Raw genomic sequence first — 19,071 nt, forward strand, 5'->3', positions numbered from 1 at the left:
GGTTTAGTTGGCATAGCCAGTAAACTATTTATAATAAACTATGATACATAGCCTTCAGTTTGTGATAATTAATACAGCTTTCTCTTTTGTGCTTTCTATTAATAGCACTAAGCAATGGAGTGTGGATGAGAAGAGAAGAGGTTCATGCACCCCTCAAATGGCTGAGGTCTTCACAGACAGCATTTACATGTTTCTCAACCACGTTATAAATGTTTTTGATTTCCAGAGTGATAACTTCTGAAACATAACAGTTTCTAATGCTGTCCAAAGCTTTCTTATTTAATTGAATTTTTTTATTGTGATTGTGTATTAATGTTTCAAATATATTTAATTAAACTATCAAGCTTAAGTTTCATATTCATGTTTCATGGGTCATTATTTTAATTTGATATTGGAACTTAAATAACATAACAGGGTTTTGTTATGTTAAGGCAGAGATGGAGGGTATGACATAAATAATCGTTGACTAGTCGACTAATCGAAAAATTTTTTTTTGTCAGATTAGTCGACTACTAAAATAATCGTTAGTTGCAGCCCTACCTGAGTCCAGGGCTTGCCTAGTGACCTGGTGTCAGATTGTTTACTGTTCTCTTCTGGAAGTCCCTATGCCAACTGTTGGGCACCTCCATTAGCCTGTCCTCCAGGTTTTTACCCATAATTCAACAGGCAGACAGAGAGGGTCAATCAAGACCTAGAGCAGACGCTTGGTGTCTGGCCTCAGCGAATCCCTTTCCTTAGGCTAAAAGCAGAATATGCCCACAATATCCTCTAACTTTCATCACTGGGCATGTCACCATTTGAATCCCAGTTTTAGTATGAAAATAATTGAAAACTATAAAAACTATATGCACTAAATGCACAAAATCATAAAACTTGGGGATTAAGTAACAAAAAACACACAAAAGAAAAACTGCAAGACTTAAAAGAGTAGAATAAGACAGATGAGTGACTGCATCACTAAAGTAGACTCCATGTATTGTGATCGCCAGGAAGCTCAAGAGTCATTGGGAAAGACAGGAAAGAAAAAGAAAGAAGCATTTGGGTGCCAGTCCATTATCTACTCAATCCACTGGTGAGCCACAAACCAAATGCTTACCAAAGAGCAAAACAGGGAGGCTCAGCAAATATGATGCCAGGCCTAATTCTGCATGAGATACAACAGCATGGTCTCACAGAAATTGTGTGCTTGAATGACCTGTCGGCAGTTCAGATCCGTCTCCTATTGAAACTACATACAAAGGTATCCATATTTTCAGTTGCAGGAATCAAATTAAAAAAAATTAAAAAATAAAGTTGGTTAGTCCATGATTATTCAGCAAGAAGATGCTAGGCCTCTTTTGGTATTCACTACAAATGAATGGCTTTGTACACACATAATGTGTGTGCTTAGAATCAGACTATAGAGACCACCCACCTCTTCTTCCTCCAGCAGATCATCCCAGGATCTTTGATTGTAGCCCCCATACACTGGGGACTAGAGGCTCAACGGCAGGAGCCTGATCCCAGTAATGGTCCCCTGGGATATTATATTTCCCCACAGTTGTTAGAGCACAGACCCTGCAGTGGGGTCATGATTCTCCTTTTGCAGGTCACCCAGGGGTAACTAGGACCTTAGAGTTTTTGTGCCATTTAGACACTTTTGGTGGCCTTCTATGGTCAAAGGGTTCAGGGTTATGTTGAGGCTTGTCAGGTATGTGCCCAGAATAAGGTGCCCAGGACATTCCCTATAGGTCTCCTGCATCCGCTACTTATTCCATCTGTCCCTTGACTTTGTCATGGTGCTGCCACCCCTTGAGCACTGTGATCTAGACTCTGAGCAAACGCTCCAGTGTTCGGCCTCATCCAGGGTCAAACACCTCCCTAATCACATCACCCTGAGCTACATTAAGATCAATCGCTGCATCTAGAATGACTGATGCAAACTGGAAGAGGCGATTAGAACCTTTTTTTGCAAAGGGCAACAGGTCTGGCTGTTTGCAAAGACCTGTCCCGGGTTTAGAATTAGAATCCAACAGTTGGGTCCCAATACATTGGACCTTTCAAAGTTCTTGAGAGGATTACTCACGTCACCGAGTAAACCTCTGTGGCTTCTAAGTTTAAGTCTCAGTGGTGCCACCGGCCTGCTGGGACACTCAGGTCTAAGGGAGTAAAGGCCTTAGGGGGCACTGCAACACAGACTCCTGCTGTCCGGTTAAGGCACCAGCACAAGTGATAGAAAAATACAGAGAGCATGCATGATAGTGGATACCTGTTATAGCTCTCAGTATTTATTTGCTGCTTCTAAGTGAAAGAAGTGACTGGCTGTTTTACACATGTAAGGGAGGCATATGCTAGACCACGTGTCAAACTTAAAACCCACGGGACAAATCCGGCCCGCCACGTCATTTTATGTGGCCCTACACCAAACACAGAATTTTCCAAGCAAAACAACAAATTGTCTAAGACTTAAAAGGCAGACTGCAATCACGCAGGATCTCGGTGAAAATGAGTTTGACACCCCTGTGCAAGACTGTGTATGCGCATGTGTCCCTGCAAGCCACAGAGGCCACCAGAGTGCAGGGTCATATAGAGAGATTTACCAAAATTGGGATAGTGCAAATAAACTGCTCTACTTCAATAATGAAACAACTTATTAAATAGGCAACTTTTAAATATAATAAAGATACTTCTCTAAGAGATGTAAAATAAATGAACTGCACAGAAAAACAGAAATTGACTGTACCTAGAGTCTTTGTTTTCTCTTCTTTTATTTCATCCTTTACTTGAAGACAAGCAGCCTGTTCCAGTTCAGGGGTCAATGTGGTGCTTTCAGGCTCGGGTTTGACATCTTTATGGTCTTGAAATACAGAGCTGTCTACTTCCGTGTTGGAAAGAGCTGGAAACAAAAAAGATGGCAAACCTCCCTCTGTTTGAAAGGCAGGGACAGCTGGAGTATTCTCTACAACTGGTTCTATATATTCAGCAGTGGATTCTTCAGACTCCCGTTTGACCAACTGTTCTTCACTGGGGTTTTGAATTGACCCTTCAAGTGATTCTTCCAGGGGTTCTTTCGAAGGAATTTCATGGGGTTCTTCAAAGGGCACTTCGCATGGATCCATGAGAAGTTTATCACACGGTTCTTCCAAAGACACGTCACAAGAATCCTTTAGTTGGTCCTCATTTAAACCCTCAACTGGCATGTTACGCTCCATCTTCAAGGGTTTAAAATTATTTTTAACTAAAGATTCGACAGAAGGCATGCTACTATTCCTGCTTTGGGTTCTCCTTGACTTCTCATCAGTTTCTAAATTACTCAGAGAACTTTCTGAATGATTGTCTTTGTCAAATTGGTACTTAACATGATTTGGTCCATCTTCTGTATTATGGTCACAATGTGTGACTTCAGAACCACTTAGCTTCTCTTCTAGTTCTTCACTTATTGGCTCTGCTTGGTCAATGCCCACATCAGAAAGTGCAAGAGGTTGTGGGGGACCATATTCTGGTGCACTGGCTGATAAATCGGGCTGGTTCATAGGCGTCTCTACAGCATGAAGTTCTTTAAATAACATAAAGCTTTCTGCTAGTGGTTCTACTGGGTTGCTTTGTGAGTCTGAACTGGGCATGCTTAAACAATCTGTAAGTGGATCATCCTGTTCCTGTCCATCTTCAGACTGAGCAGGGTCTAGAAATCCAGATTCAAGTGTAGGTGTCCCCAAGATAGGATCTGCATCATTAAAAATATCAGAGCCTTCAGCATGATCTGAACTTTCCCATTGTGTCTGAAGTTCATCTAACTCCACTGAGGGGGCCATTAATCCTGTCTCTTCTGAAGATCCCTGCTCTCCCACTAAAACATCACTACGCAGTTTCTCAGCTATAGAATCAGCCATGTCCCCTTGTACCCCATTAAGTTCCCCTTGTATTCCATATGAATTCAACATATTATGTCCAGCTGATGCTGAATTAAAGGGAAATCCACTAATCTCTTTGCTTGACTTGCTATGGAGTGATTCATCATGCCGTAAATGTCCCAGCTCCATAGAGTCATCTATTGGAGTGCAGTCCAAGAAGCTATCCCTAGAATTTGGACCCATACCTAAGGTGCGTTCTGGTTCTGATACTGCAACCACTTCTGAGGCTTCATGGTGTCCGTGCACAGCCATGTCTTGATGTATCTGTGTGGGGTGCAAGGGTGTAGGATGGTATTCTGAGGACTGAGGAGAATGGCAGTGTCCCAGATTGGTGTCGTACAGGCAGCAGTGTTGATGGGGCAGGCCTGATATTGAGTACCCATAGTTTTCTTTCTGGACATAGTTGCGATGGGCCTCCAGGAAGGACAGTTGAGTGTCATTCAATATGTAGAAGTCGGTGCGACTAAGACCATGTTTGGCCACACCAATGAGAAGATCACGATCATGTTTGCCACACTCCCACCAAACAGGCAGATAAAGACTTGGACGACAAAGTTTCAGCCTTTCTTTCAGCAGAGGGTGACACAACACCTGCTCACGGACCTTTCGCAGGAGCTCTATACGGTACAAGGTACGAGCTGCTCTTTCCTCAGTAATGGGCTCCATACACAAAGCAGGGTCAACAAGACCTATATGAAGAAAACAAATATACAGTAAGACATACCAACTAATATTTAATCCCATCCAACAGGTCAACAATTCACTCATCCACCCGTACCTTCATCTTTCCTTGGTGGAAGTCTACAAGCAGTGCGACACATAGAGACAAAACTCCAGAAATAGCTCTCTAAACTTTCATCTGTTTTTCTTTCTAAACGAGCAAGGCCACGAAACTGGCTCCAGTCAAAGGTCTTCTTCTCAGGGTCATAGACTACCCCAAACGAGGACACCGTGCGGTAGAAATCAGCCTGTTCACGACGTGTCCATCTGTAAAACAATAAATAAATAAATAAATAAAACATAAACCTACAGCATAAAGACTAAGTGCGTTATAGAGTGATTAGATGATACCAGAGATGGGAGTCGCACGTAAGTCGCACACACAGCGACTTCAGACTCGACTCAGACTTGTTTCAAATGTTTGTTTGTTTATTAGGGTTTTATAGTCATGTTTTACACTTTTGGTTACATTCATGACAGGAGCGGTTGTTACTCATTACACAAGGTTCATCAGTTTATATCAAACACAGTCATGGACAATTGAGTGTCTCCAATTCACCTCACTTGCATGTCTTTGGACTGAGGGAGGAAACCGGAGCACCCGGAGGAAACCCACGCAGACACGGGGAGAAATCTTTCAGAATGTTTTGTTAAAATAATGTACATTTTTTAACCAAAGAAAAAATCATTTAAACTGTTACCAGCAATTTAAAGTTTAAACACCAGAATCTGCCATGGAATGGGAATGTACTAGTGCCAAGGTTTTCTTTTTCACACATATGAAACCACACCACTAAAAATATTTTGGAGTAACAAATGCTGCCCTCCACACAACTTTTTTTTTTAAATTTACACCTCTTTCTAAAGACGTTCATGCTTATTTAAACATGAAAATGCCATCACAGTTCACAAAAACATGGCTGCATAATAAAAGAATGTGGGTGCTATACTGGCCTACCTGCAGTTCTATTAAAATGTCTCCTCTCTTTTTTTATTGTTATTTTACATACTGTTCCAAATGGTTTTTTTTTATTGAGGTTTGTATAAAGTAAAGTCTAATTATAATGAACAAAAGCACAGAAGTAAAACCGACCCTGTAATTGTTCCTTTTCTTGCTAGGCTGTAATACAGCTTGCCAGTATTTTAATAATATATAAGCTTGCTGATATTATTGTGATTCATAAGAACCTGTTTGACATATTGTAATGTTTATTTTTATCAAAATCAACAAATGCCACTATTTAGAAGTGGCTCATTATATAGGCTTCATTCTGCATGAGTTACAACGGCGTGGTGTGTGCTTGACGTTATGCTGGTGAACCACACCCAATCGTTCCTTGCAAAGACTAAGCCTTTGGTAGATGCCTCTTTTATACTTAATTGTAATAATCTAATTTGTTACCAGTTAACCTGCTAATTGTGGAACCTTCTAGAACAGTGTAACTTGTACAACCAGTCTTATTTCAGCTTTGTCCCAACTTTTTTTGAGTGTGCTGCAGGCATCACATTCTTTTGTTATACAAAATACAACTAGGTTTGTTAGTGAAAGCACTAAAAAAGCTTTTATTTTTACTTTAATCAGTAAAATAACAGTTCAAGCAATTACAGTTTTTAGTTGTATTGCATTTTATTGCATGTCCCAACTTTTCTGTGAATGGGGTTTGTAAATATATTTTAATGACTTTAATGACTACTGCGGTCTCAAAATTAATCCATTCTTAGAATAGAATCCCTCAAAAAAGTACAAATTTGTCCTAAGCATATCCAATGTAACTATTCAAGGGCTTTATTAGTCGCACAAGGTGTATTTAAGATAAAACACTTCAAATACCTGGACTGGTTAGGGGTTTGTTGACTGTGACGTTTGATTACATGTTAGAAATATGGCAAGGAGAGTTGTACAATTAAGGACAATGAAGGACAATTAAAAGAAGCAAAGTCACATAATGATCGTAGAGATACAGCTGGAAGCAAAGTTTGCAAGTTCAAAGTTAAAAAAAAACACTGGCTACACTTCCTGGACATGGCGAAAAGTGAAGGCTTTCACCTGGTGCCACCAGATTCCTGAAGAGGCAGATGGTCAAAACCCCATGGGTGACCGAAAAGACTTGCAGCAAGATTTGGTGGCAGCAGGCACCGTGGCTTCAGTTTGCACAGTAATTTACTGTCAGTAAAATCACAATTGAAGTCGGCTTCACTGTGCTTAAAACCAAATGAATAAGCCAGTAAAGTTTGGGGGATTCTTTTCTGTGAAGCAATAAAACAAAAATGGAACTTTTTGGACCTATGGATCAGCAGAATGTCTGGAATTAAGCACACGCTGCAAAGGACACCCTGCCTACAGTGAAATATGGTGGTGGCTCTGTGATGCTTTGGGGATGCTTTAAATCAATTTTGCTCTCCACATGTTTAAGGTTTTTAGTGAAGTTATGTAATGTTTAAGGAAATCCTAGAAAAAAATGTCATGCCTTCTGTAAAGAAAAAAGCTGAAGCTTGGACCTTCCAACCAGACTTTACTTACAAGCATACCCAAAGGTCCACCAAGGCTTGGTTTTTGTATAAGACCTAGAAGAATATGGAGTGGCAGTAAAAGTCAGCTGACTTGAAATCTATAGAAAATCTTTAGTAGAAAACAAAGAAGGCAGTTGCAGCAAGCAAACCCCTAGAATATTAGTGAATTGAAAGGCACTGGCCTTCTATCAAAAAGGGGCTCAAATTCCACAGGCACACTGCCAGAAGCTGGGGTATGGCTATGCAATACATTTGCAGGAGGTCATAACAGCAAAAGAGTGCTCTACTAAGCACTAAAGACACTAAATAAGACTAAATAGCACAAAATAGCAGTATTAGTTGTTCTTGTTTGATATAAATGATAAATCGTCCACCTGAGATAAAGAAAAATCTTGTCCCAGCTTGGAGATCTCTCACATCCTAAACGATTAATCCATTCGTTTTATGACATAAAACAAACTACACCGTTTCCCATTTAGCCACAGATGTCCTCTTTAAAACCCAGCAGGTTTTTTAATAAGCACGCTTTGGTTTTTAATAATCTAAAAACGTGACAGAACTTTAACGGAAAATCTTAACTCAATTCTAATTGGTCCATCGCGTTTGATTGACATCCACATCTTCCAATTGTGGACACTTTTGTTAAACAAGCCAAAAATGCTGCTAAATGTTCTGTGTGTAAAAGTTAAAATAAAAACAGCAGTTTTGCATAAGTGTGATGTTGGAGGTTCTGTATTTATTCCTTTAGAATCTTTGTTTCACAGTCTGAGCATTGTTATTTAGATAGCTAGTTTAACCATGGTGCATTGAGACATGTATTATTACTGCTTAGTTGTTTGAGAGGAGAAATGACGGTATCGGATTAGTATCGGACATAAAAAAGTGGTATTGAGCCAGCCCTAATTAGAATAGTGGCACTTGCTCACTAAATGTGCTTGAACACCTTGTTGGCAAATGTGCACTAAAAATCAACAGTCAGCTGTGGGTAAATTAATTTAAATGTTATTTTTAACCAACAGCATTAGTCAAATAATAATGAAGGATGTTAATGATTAACCTGTTAACCTTAAAATGTAAGGTTAACAGGTTAATCATTAACATCCTAGGCCTTGCCCAGGCCTTCTTTATTTGTGTGTGTTACGGGCATCAAATTAAAATGTTGCTTTAATTTTGCGTACAATCAAGCTGGTCAGCCAAAACAGTAAAAGGCATTTCTTTGTACTTTTGTTAATTCTTCTGAACCTTTATTGAACTAACATATAGATTCTCTTTTTATTCCTTTTTTTTTTTAAATAAAAAATAATTTTTTTTCCCCTTTTTCTCCCCCCTTTAGCGCATCCAATTGTTCAATTTGCATCGTGCTTCCTCTGTCTATGCCGAACCCTGCCCTGACCGAGGAGATCGAAGCTAACCCATATCCCCTCCGAAACATGAGCAGCAGCCAGATGCATTTTTGCCACCCACACATTGATGAGTTTGGCGCCGCCTAGCGTTGCATGCGGAGAGACACACCCTAAGGGCACTCTTTCTCATCTCCTGTGCAGGCGCCTCTAATCAGCCGGCAGAGGTCGTAATCGCATTCTTTGTCCCACCCCCTCAATTGAGAAACCGGCCAATCGTTGCTCATACAGCCACTCGGCTTCGAACCGGTGAAGCAGAGCTGGATTCGATATTACGTACTCAGAATCCAGCCCTGGTTTGCAGCGTGTCTTTTTACCGCTGCGCCACCTGAGCGGCTCTTTTTATTCTTTTTAAAGCATCAATATTTCATTAATATTTTAAATGAGGCTTGTGTGTGTTTATGCAGTTTACTTAAAATGTAAGTACTTTTTATTACAGTTTACTTTATTATCCACACAAATGTGAACCATGGTTGTGGAGCAGCATCATGTTCTGCTTACCTCCTTTGCCACTCAAGGAAAAGTGGATCAGGACTGGTAGCGCAGCGCCGTAGATCCTCACCCAGTTGCCAGGCAATTGATCCAATGCCCTCATGCATAAAGAATTCATGGCGGAGTGGTTCGCGGCGTGTGTACCGCTGGTAGGCGGTGATAAGTCTCCGTAGTCTTGCTGTAAGTGCAGAGCCTGCTGGCCAAAGTGCCCGCCCCTGCTCCACTAAACCCTGAACCAATCCATCTAAAAAACCCAACACAAATCATTAAAAAGCATTGTGCTATAAATACAAATTTATTTATGGTGACAAATTCAAAACTTATGTACTCAACAAAAATCCAACTAAAATTCTTACATTATTTAAACAAAAATCCTACCTGATAAATTATTGTTCTGTTTTACTGTTTCCTCTGGTAATGTGGTGTCCTGCTTGGAAAGATGAAGGAAAGAGGTTTGTATTCAAATTTAAACTATTTACCAGACTTTTTTTTTTTAATGCATTTTCTCCCCGTTTTCCTCCCGATTTAGTGCACTCAATTTAGTCTTCTGCTGCTTAGGGATACCTGATTGTATCCGAGGAGAGCATGTTGCTGCCCACGCCTCTTCCGACACGTGTACAGCCCTCCTCTTCTCACCCCTGCACTCTGCACAGGCGTCTCTTCTGCCAATCAGGGTCCTTACACAGCGTATGAAGACCCACCCACCCACACTAAGTTCGCCCCCACCCGGCAGATATGGTGGCCAATTAGTATCTGCTGCAGGCACTGCCAATTATGCCTGCTATATGGTGCCCAGCCGACCGGTGGCAACACAGAGTTTCAAACCGAGGAGTTCAGGAACTCTGTGCTGGTGTGCATGCGGAATATCCCACTGCGCCTTATTTACCAGACTTCTAATAACAGCTGTATTGTATTATTAATTTTTATCACCACTTTTATCTTCTCTTTCTCTTCTTTGTTCTCCATGTCTTCTGGCTTCTCATCTACTACTTCTTTTATATCATCAGTCTTGCTTACACTGCAACTAAAAAAGTCAAAACAAACAAGCTTAAATGAATATTTTCAATAATTAATTTAAATGTTTTATTTATATAAGGCTCAGTGTCTGAATAAGTCATTTCAAACACAGCCTTATTTATATGGATTGAATTGACCAAGCTAAATTCTGACCCTGGTATTGAATCTCAAGCAAGATTTACCTATCAGGGGTGTCAGCCACCACCTCAGCTCCAACCTGTTCTCCTGTGAGTGCAGTAACCTCTGGCATTCCTACTCGCTCTAAAAAACAAAGCTGAGGATCTGCTCGCATGGCGCTGTACCGCTCATATCCTACACAATTAGACACAACAATGAATGAACTGTGTAAAAGTACAACATATACTAGTTGGTAAGGTTTTTTTTCACCTACCATACATGTGCACTCCGATGAGAAGAGACTTATCTGCCTCTGCATCCCACCAACCAATGGGGATTTCAATATAGTCAATTTCAGGCAAGGCTACCTCCAGTTTGCTACCAAACACACACATCACAAATTATCTTGTGGGTCATAGGTAAAGGAAACTGTGTTACAGCCAGTTTGACAAATAGTGTTAAACTAATTGTAAACTAAAAACTAGTTTTTAAATAGAGGAAACACCCATATAAAATTAAAATGTTTCGGCAGACGGTGATACAAGAGTTTCCACACTCTATTTATTAAGAATTTCAAAAACAAATCATCACTTTTCTACATAGTCATCTTCCGATGCATTTTTCCCAGCGTCGTACCAACTTTAAAGCTTCTGTGAGCGGTCCAAAAAGATGGAAACCAGATGGCACTAAATCCGGACTATAGCTCTCTCTCAGTCTCTCAGACACGACCAATTACTGCTCCTCCCACTCTCACCGTTTCCAATGAAAATACGAAAGTTATTGAAGGTCGCTTAATTTTAGACACAAGCTGTAAGGGAAGGAGGAAACCTGTTAGGCCATGTCACTAAAATGACGGCAATCTTGAATGTCGCTATCCTGGATTTAACTTTTTTTTTTTTTTTTTTTTTTTTTTTTTTTAAATGGGTAGGTAGGAGTGTAACACATCAAACTGGTAGTGAATAATAATAATACATTTTATTTATATAGCGCTTTTCAAGATACTCAAAGACGCTTTACATAAGACAAATAATCAAAACAAATACGTACATACACCATACAAATCATAGTACAAAATCAAAATAGTACATCAACATCAAGAATAATTAAGATAAAAACAAAGAGCAGCATAAGACAGTTCATTAAAAATTAGCTAAATTATGAGAGAGAACAACAAATATAGAACAATTTCTTAAAATTAGACAGAAACAGGACAGATTTACATGCAATCAGGAAACTGAAAACTTTACAAGTTTTAGGATCTAGGACTTCACATTTCTGTCGTGAATATTACCAGAAGAAATTTTGTGATTCATGTTAACATTATTTGTGCTCATTTTAAAACTAATTTTACTTACAGAATGTGGTCAATATGCTGTCCATCATTTTCATGTGTTTAAGGCTATCCTTTTCTCCCAAACCTGAAAAACTTTCACCAAAACATTCGACTGAATGCTAGCACAAAAATCAACAATTATGTCCTTGGGATGAACAAGATTCTGTATCTTCACAGAGTAAACAATTGCCTAGATACGTCTCTAAGATAAAAATCCGCCAGAAGAATGTGGTGGCCTATTCGAGTGTTGTAGAAATAAGTCCAGTGTAAATTTTTGTCTGACCAGTATCAGTTATTCTGTTTGTTGACCTCATCATTCAAAAAACAATATGCTTCATTACTAAACACCATCTGATAGGAAAAATGAGGGTTCATCTGAAGTTGCTGTGATAGTCTAGGTCAGGGGTGCACAACTTCTTTTTACCAAGGGCTAATTTCACATAAACACCTGAACCAGGGGGCCACAAATTTCATTTTTACAGACCTGTCCACATGAATCTGTAATACAGTTAGGGCTGGGTGATATTGAAAAAAAAAAAACTCGATTATTTTCAAATGTATTATCGATTCTCGATTACGATTTTTTTTTTAGTTTTTGTATAATGCAATTGAAATGTTTTTATTTAAAAGACTGCAGAAGTGCAAAAATAGTAACAGCACCACCTATAATTATCCTTTCAAGGAACTCAAACTTTATAACAATAACAATATAACAATAATTAACAATAATTTAAACAAAATAGACATCTTAATTAGCTATATTCTTTATATAAAAAGCTCACAAACAACTCACTTTAAATAGTGTGAAGCATAACAAAAACCACAAATAGTTCTTTACAGATTTTTTAAAAGGAACACAAGCCTGTGTACTGTTTCCACCATATAAATGAGTCTGTATCAGTATCTACACTAGGGGAAATCAAGGAATCAGTCAGCTGATCTTTGATTTTGTCCTCTTGTGACTGGGGGGTGGATGGAGGGGGCACGGTCTGCTTCTAACAATATGGACTACAATTCCCATGCTCCCACGGACTCTCACGTGACTATCACATGTCCCCGGTCAGCCAATCCTGATCGCGCTAACCGTCTCCGGAGTTTTGATTCAGTTCAGCTGAAACTCTTCTGTTTGAGTCTCGTTGTGAAGTTTTGCCGATCGTGTTTGCGGTCCTTATTTCTGAATCTAACCATTACCGTGTATGATCCTTGTTGTCTTCCGTTTGCTGCCGGTCTGTTTATCCTCTGGTTTTGGATTTTGTACACTGTTTTTGCCCTTTTAATATTAAACTTTCCTTGATTTATATTCCGCGAGCGTCTGCTCAGTTTCTGCCTCGTGACATGTTGGTATTTTAATTAAAATATAAAGTATGTAAACAATCGCGATTGTCACATTTCTAACATCGGGTGAAAACTTTCATGCGAATTAACCGAATTAATCGTGAAAATCGCCCAGCCCTAAATACAGTTACATAAAATCAGGTACTTACAAGAAATTGTCTTGGTCAGTGGGAGATACTGCAGCGTCTTTCTGACACCAACTGATTAATGTGTTTGCAAGCACACCGGACATGAGAAAATACTTGTATGTCCATTCAGGGTTAAATTTCATATGCTCGAGATCCACTTTTCTTTTTTTACTCGTACTTGGTTTGGACAAACACATGGTACTGCTGAAGTAACTTGTATTTACCTAATTTACTTTTCAGTCGCAATTTCATGGAATTACCCGGTGAATTTAAAGTGACAGCATACTTTTTTCAAAAATGCATCAGCTCTTCATTTGGCGGGCCGGATCGAGAGTTTTGCCGGGCCGTGTCTGGCCCGCGAGCCGTATGTTGTGCACACCTGGTCTAGGTCATCCTCGGTCAGGTGGTGCGGTATCTTAGTTTTCTAATAGTGCCATTTATGAGTAGACAAAATTTGATGAATTGAGGCATGACTAACCCCACATTCATATGAGTGTTTTTGCTGAATGAGGCCAGAACAGTGATTGCTACCAGTACATCCATAGCAGTTTTTGATCATCCAGGTTTTGGTTTACTGATGACAGAGTCTGCTTCATAAAATTTAGCAAGACGTTTAGAAACTGCACTGTGGGTAATGGGAGGCCACTGAAAATGAGGATTTCTGCTTGGAATATCAACCTTCTTTACATCAGGGGTGCCCATACTTTCGTTGCTTGAGATCTACAGGTCATCATGAATGTCAGATTGTAGGGTTAAAATTTCATCTTCAAAAGCGGATGGGTCCATGTGGAACAACGGTGCAGTTTTTGAAGCCAGCACATCAGCTTCAGCTGTAGCACTGTTTGAAAGCATTCACAGAGCTGATCATGATTAGCTTGGCATATTCTCTATCGTTCGAGATGCCAAGAAACTCTTTGATGTTAGGTAAAGCTTGGCTGCGCACTCATCTTCACAAACAGTGTTGAATACAAAAGGAGAAATGCAAAAATGGTGCAAACTGGCTACTGATGTATAAAAACTTTCTAGATTAACGGTGCTTTAGGCAGGCTGAGGCGTAGCTATGGTAAAAACAATTAAAGAAAGAGTGGCCACATTTCATGTCAATCACGTTAAACTGTTTGAATGAGGCGCGATCTACCAGCGTGCACTAGTCAAACACGATCGACTCATTGGGCACCCCTGCTTTATATCATCTGTACAGAAGAGAAATTACTGTTTTAACAAGAGAATGTAAAGAGTTACTTTAACATGGCGGTAAAATGTTTTCTGTCAGTTTGATGTGTCACACACCTACATTTTCATTTGAAGTTGAATCCAAGACGGCGGCATTCAAGATGGTCGTTATGTTGGTGACGTGGCCTAACATTTCCCCTTCCCCAGAGCATGTGTCTAAAATCGGATCACCATCAACTGTTTTCATTTTACATGGGTGTTTCTTTACTTGCACACCCTGTATATCTTTTAAGTTTGTACAGCTAATTGATTAAAAAAATAATAAAAACAAAAAAGAAGCAGACTAAAAGGTCAAGTACCTGGCTGAGACTCCTTCTAGAGCCTGGCTGGCAGCCTCCCCCAGCACCTCTGCCTTAAGGTAATACAGCATCCGGACCCTTAACAGTACCCTGTATGTAAACACAGATAAAATGTGTGTAAAGAAAAACGTTAAATATGAAACACTTTCGGTTTTTGTAATTCATGCAGGGAACTCTATATGAATGCCCAAGGTTTTAAAAAGGACAACCTGAAAGAAGAGGAAACAACAGTCACAGAGAAATTTACATTTACATTAAAAATAAGGAATGAACTGCAGAGAGAAAGAAGGGTTGCACATATGTGTGGGTGATTGATGAAAAATATCACATTTTTCCTGAATTGTATCACAATACACAGTATGTTCACAATTATTTTTTATGTTTGTTTTTGATTGAATATTTAACAAGTAACTAAACAAAGCACCCTGATAGATATTAAAGAACATGTAGCTCATCAAGACAACAATAACAGACCACTTGGGTTAAAGTACTATTAAAAAATAATAATGTGCACTTTCCAATAAAATAAAAACAAGTGTAAACAAATGTACCTAAAATAGATATGTTCATCAACTGAACCCAGGACCTCCTTGCTTTGAGGTAACAGTGCTACCCACAGAGCAACTGTGCCGCCCACTTTCTAATCAATCAAACCAATATAGCAAACTAAAATTAACACACTGTCAAAGACATGAAAATGGTGTTTAGAGAAATCTTACTTGTTACAGTGCTGTTTAAGGTGTTTCTTATAGCTGTCATCCTGAAGAACTACTTCTGGGTTACAGTGGACCAGCCAGTCTGCATTTTTCATCTCAGAACTCAACTGACTCTTCAGTTTCTTACCCTTTCGTCCTCGAGGCACAGGGACAGACAATCCTGCATAAAAAGAGAGCCATAATCTGATGTTTAACCTTCAGTAAATGCAGGTCTTATTTATTATGATGAAATTATTTTATTTAGTAAATCTGGAACTATAACTTCTGGAATTCAGTTCCCACCACAATTAATGACCCCTAGAGTAAAGATTAAAAGGATTATAAAAAACTCAGCTTTTATTGAATTAGTTTAATTACACTGAAAACATAAAAATCACCAAAAAAAAAGCACCAAAATTATTTATTTTTAACAAAATCAAGTGTGTCATGGCAACTCTGCATTTAAAAGTTTGTACAACCACTGATTGCCAATAAACAGCCCTTAGACTTACAACCCCAAATCAGAAAAAGTTGGGACAGCATGGAAAATGCAAATAATAAAAAAACAGTTTCTTACATTTACTTTGACTTTTATTTGATTGCAGGATGAACCTGAGATATTTCATGTTCTGTCTGTTCAACTTCATTTCATCGTCGTCGTTGTTGCATTTTTCATTTTAAAATTCTCCACACATTCTTTATTGGATACAGATCAGGACTGCAGGCAGGTCAGTCCAGTACCCATACCCTCTTCTTCCGCTGCCATGCCTTTGTAATGTGTGCAGCATGTGGTTTTGCATTGTCTTGTTGAAAAATTCCATGGAAAAGTTGACGTCTTAAGGCGGCATATGTTGCTCTAAGATCTCAATGTACTTTTCTGCATTAATGCCGGCATCACAAAAGTGTAAATGACCTTTGCCGAGGGCACTGACACAGCCCCATACCATGACAGACCCTGGCTTTTGGACTTGTTGCTGATAACAGTCTGGATGGTCCTATTCAAGTTTGGTCCGGACCACACAGCGTCCATTTAAAAAAAAAAAAAAATTTTATACTGTCCCAACTTTTTCTGATTTGGGGTTGTATAACAGCCTAAAACATCTAATTAGGTTAGAGAATACAGAGCAGGGAATTTAAGATCAATCCACTTGATCCCAAGACTATCCAGGGTCCTAAATTCTCTTACGCTCATACTACAGTTTTCTATTGGGTTAGGATCAGGTAAGCTAAGTAAAACAGTAAACAGTAAAACATGGTGTTGATCTGGACATTGACTGGTTTAGGATCACTAACCTAAAGGTTGAAAATTGCTACAAACTGAAAAGTTCTGAAAAGTCAACTATAAATGAAAAACTGCTTCAGTTACATTTTGTTTCTGAGTATTTCTAAGGGTTCCAATGATTGTAGCGTATGTGGTTTGTTAAAAGTAATTATTTTATTAGTGTGATTGCACTAGGCAATCACACAATTGTTACCAATAGTGTTATTAGTGAAACTGGAGTAGGCAATCATGCTATTGTTATCCCATAATCTTATTTTTTCTCTGATTACTGGTGTGATTGCAGTAGGCAATCAAAGCCAAAGCCACTTATCCTTTAACCCTAATTACACCAACACCTAAATACCTCCTCAACCTGTCTTGCTTTCATTGCATTCTGCAATTTTCGAGCTATGAACAAAATTTCAAACCTACATTCAGACCGGCAGCAATGCAATAAGACAAAGCCACCGGCTGTCATTCATTTTGAGTTGGCTCTTTCTGGCAACAGAGGGAAACGCAAATGTTGGCATTGCAAAAAAAAAAGTTGAACAAAGTTTAACTTTATGCAAATTAGAAGCGAAGCAATGTGGCGATTACCAATAGGAACTGAGCATTTAGCAAAGCGGTATGCGCATTATCTTTATTTTTAGCAGGAACACATCTGATTTGTGATAGAAAATTGGGTGGGAAATAATGTGATTGGTGATCAAATTGTTTTATATGCTCTGTACCATGGCAACCAAACACCAACAGGTGATAGTGACACTGCTGGTGTAATCACAGGGCGATGAGCGATCAGCGGTTTAGGCAACATGAGGCAAATAATTGCTGACGGTCTGAACGTAGGATAAAACACCAATTCCACTGATGACACCATGGCTTACATACAGCTTCTGGATACACACACTCGTTCACCCACTACAACTGTTTTTATCCTCTTTTTTGTTCCCATCTACTCCCATTCATTTTCAAGAGCACATCAATATGCTGTAATTCTGCTTTACTGAAAACTTGCACGAAAACAGTCACCTGCCTAATCAAAAGTATTTACATCACTAACCCACACAGGGCAGGTTCCTGAGCCTACACATACATGCTTTGTATGGAAAGGGTGTGGAAAGTGCCCAATGTCACTCTGATGCCTCGATGGTGGATGGTGTCTAGGCATTTTAGGTATGACTTCCTGGCTGCCTGATGCCACTCACTTATCCATAATCTAATTTTGAATGGATAAGTGTTCTGTATATTTGTGCTGGCAGAAACTTTCATTACATCCAATTTCCAGAAGCAGTTTTTCTTCAGTGATTTTATGTGTGGGACAAATGAGTTTGTTATCCAGCATCAGTTCAGTGGTTCAGTTGTCTCTGTGGTGACACAATGGCTTGTATACAGCTTATTAATGCGCCCACTTGTTCACCAGCCATGCCTGTTTTTATTCCCTTTTCTGCACACCGCCCGACTCACATTCACACATGCTAACAACAACAGCCCACTATGTCTAAACCAATTCAGATGGCACTATAAGCTTTATGTTCCCACACCGTGCCTTACAAAAGAAAAGTGCAAAGTGGCACAGTATCACTGAGGCAGTCACTTACAGCAAAGTAAATGTTATGGTTCCTGTCGCAGGAGTGGCGCAGGACAACTTTAAAAGAACCCTTGAATAAAAACTATTGAATAATGCTACAAATTGCCCAGTCACAATTACTTTGTACAATAATTGCTCCCTAACATGTACACTCAAGTTAGACAGAGCTTTAACGACCGGTATTTTGGGCTGATCACTGATATGTGGTCAAGCTGCACATGCAAGCCATATTTCAGTGTGATTATTTATTTAATTGAGGGCAGCACAGTGTCTCAGAGGGTAGCACTGTCGCCTCACAGCAAGAAGGTCCTGGGTTTAATTCCCAGGTGGAACGATCCGGGTACTTTCTGTGTGGAGTTTGCATGTTAAAATCCTAATAAACAATTTATTTCATTGAAAAATGGGAGATTAAATATGCATGGCGGCAAACAAGCTATTTCTATGAAAATCCCACTGGAGAACACACAGCCAAAAACCTTGCAAATTAAAGGCTAGATTAAACTCACTGATGTTACAACCAACAATTTAAGCAACATTGTCAAAGCAGTGCAAAAGTGGCAAAGGATGTAGTGCTTTCCATCAACTTCATCTGGCAATTTGTAAGTGCATGTTTCAACAAATAAACATCAACTGCATAAGTGTTAGATTTACCAAAGCCTGAATTAAACATTATTGAAGTTTGCCTTATTTCACATATCAGTTAAACATGTTACTTATTATGTTATTTTATGAAGTAATCATCTTTTATTATTAAAAAACAAAAGCATTTATGTAGGCTGCCAAGTTAAAATTGCAACAATAAAATTAAGTGCATGTCTACAGTACAATAAGATGTTAATACAATTTAGTTAGGCCAACATGAGCTTCCTTTTAACAAAGATGTAAAATCACGTTTTATTAAATGGCATGGTATGGATGATGACAGAATGAACCTCTTTAGAAATGTACAGATGTTTTTGTCAGGGCAGTACCATACCACACTCTCTTTAGTCCAACTACTGCTCCAATTTTTAACTCAACTATCCTGGCACATAATGAAGGAGACTGAGCTT

General features: G+C 39.1%; 1 protein-coding gene across 1 annotated transcript in view; it reads right to left on the reverse strand.

Moving 5' to 3' along the window:
- chd6 (chromodomain helicase DNA binding protein 6) overlaps positions 1–19,071 on the reverse strand; it is a 117,769-nt gene that overhangs the window by 9,547 nt on the left and 89,151 nt on the right. Inside the window, exons 24-32 of the mRNA XM_062997563.1 lie at positions 15,195–15,351; positions 14,476–14,565; positions 10,422–10,525; positions 10,213–10,342; positions 9,944–10,037; positions 9,392–9,443; positions 9,023–9,257; positions 4,669–4,877; positions 2,723–4,579 (exon numbers count right to left, since the gene is read on the reverse strand). Of these exons, the coding sequence (XP_062853633.1) occupies positions 2,723–4,579; positions 4,669–4,877; positions 9,023–9,257; positions 9,392–9,443; positions 9,944–10,037; positions 10,213–10,342; positions 10,422–10,525; positions 14,476–14,565; positions 15,195–15,351 (2,928 nt within the window). The remainder of the gene's footprint in view (positions 1–2,722; positions 4,580–4,668; positions 4,878–9,022; positions 9,258–9,391; positions 9,444–9,943; positions 10,038–10,212; positions 10,343–10,421; positions 10,526–14,475; positions 14,566–15,194; positions 15,352–19,071) is intronic.

Source organism: Trichomycterus rosablanca, chromosome 6 (assembly GCF_030014385.1).
Source record: "Trichomycterus rosablanca isolate fTriRos1 chromosome 6, fTriRos1.hap1, whole genome shotgun sequence".
Classification (NCBI taxonomy): domain Eukaryota; kingdom Metazoa; phylum Chordata; class Actinopteri; order Siluriformes; family Trichomycteridae; genus Trichomycterus; species Trichomycterus rosablanca.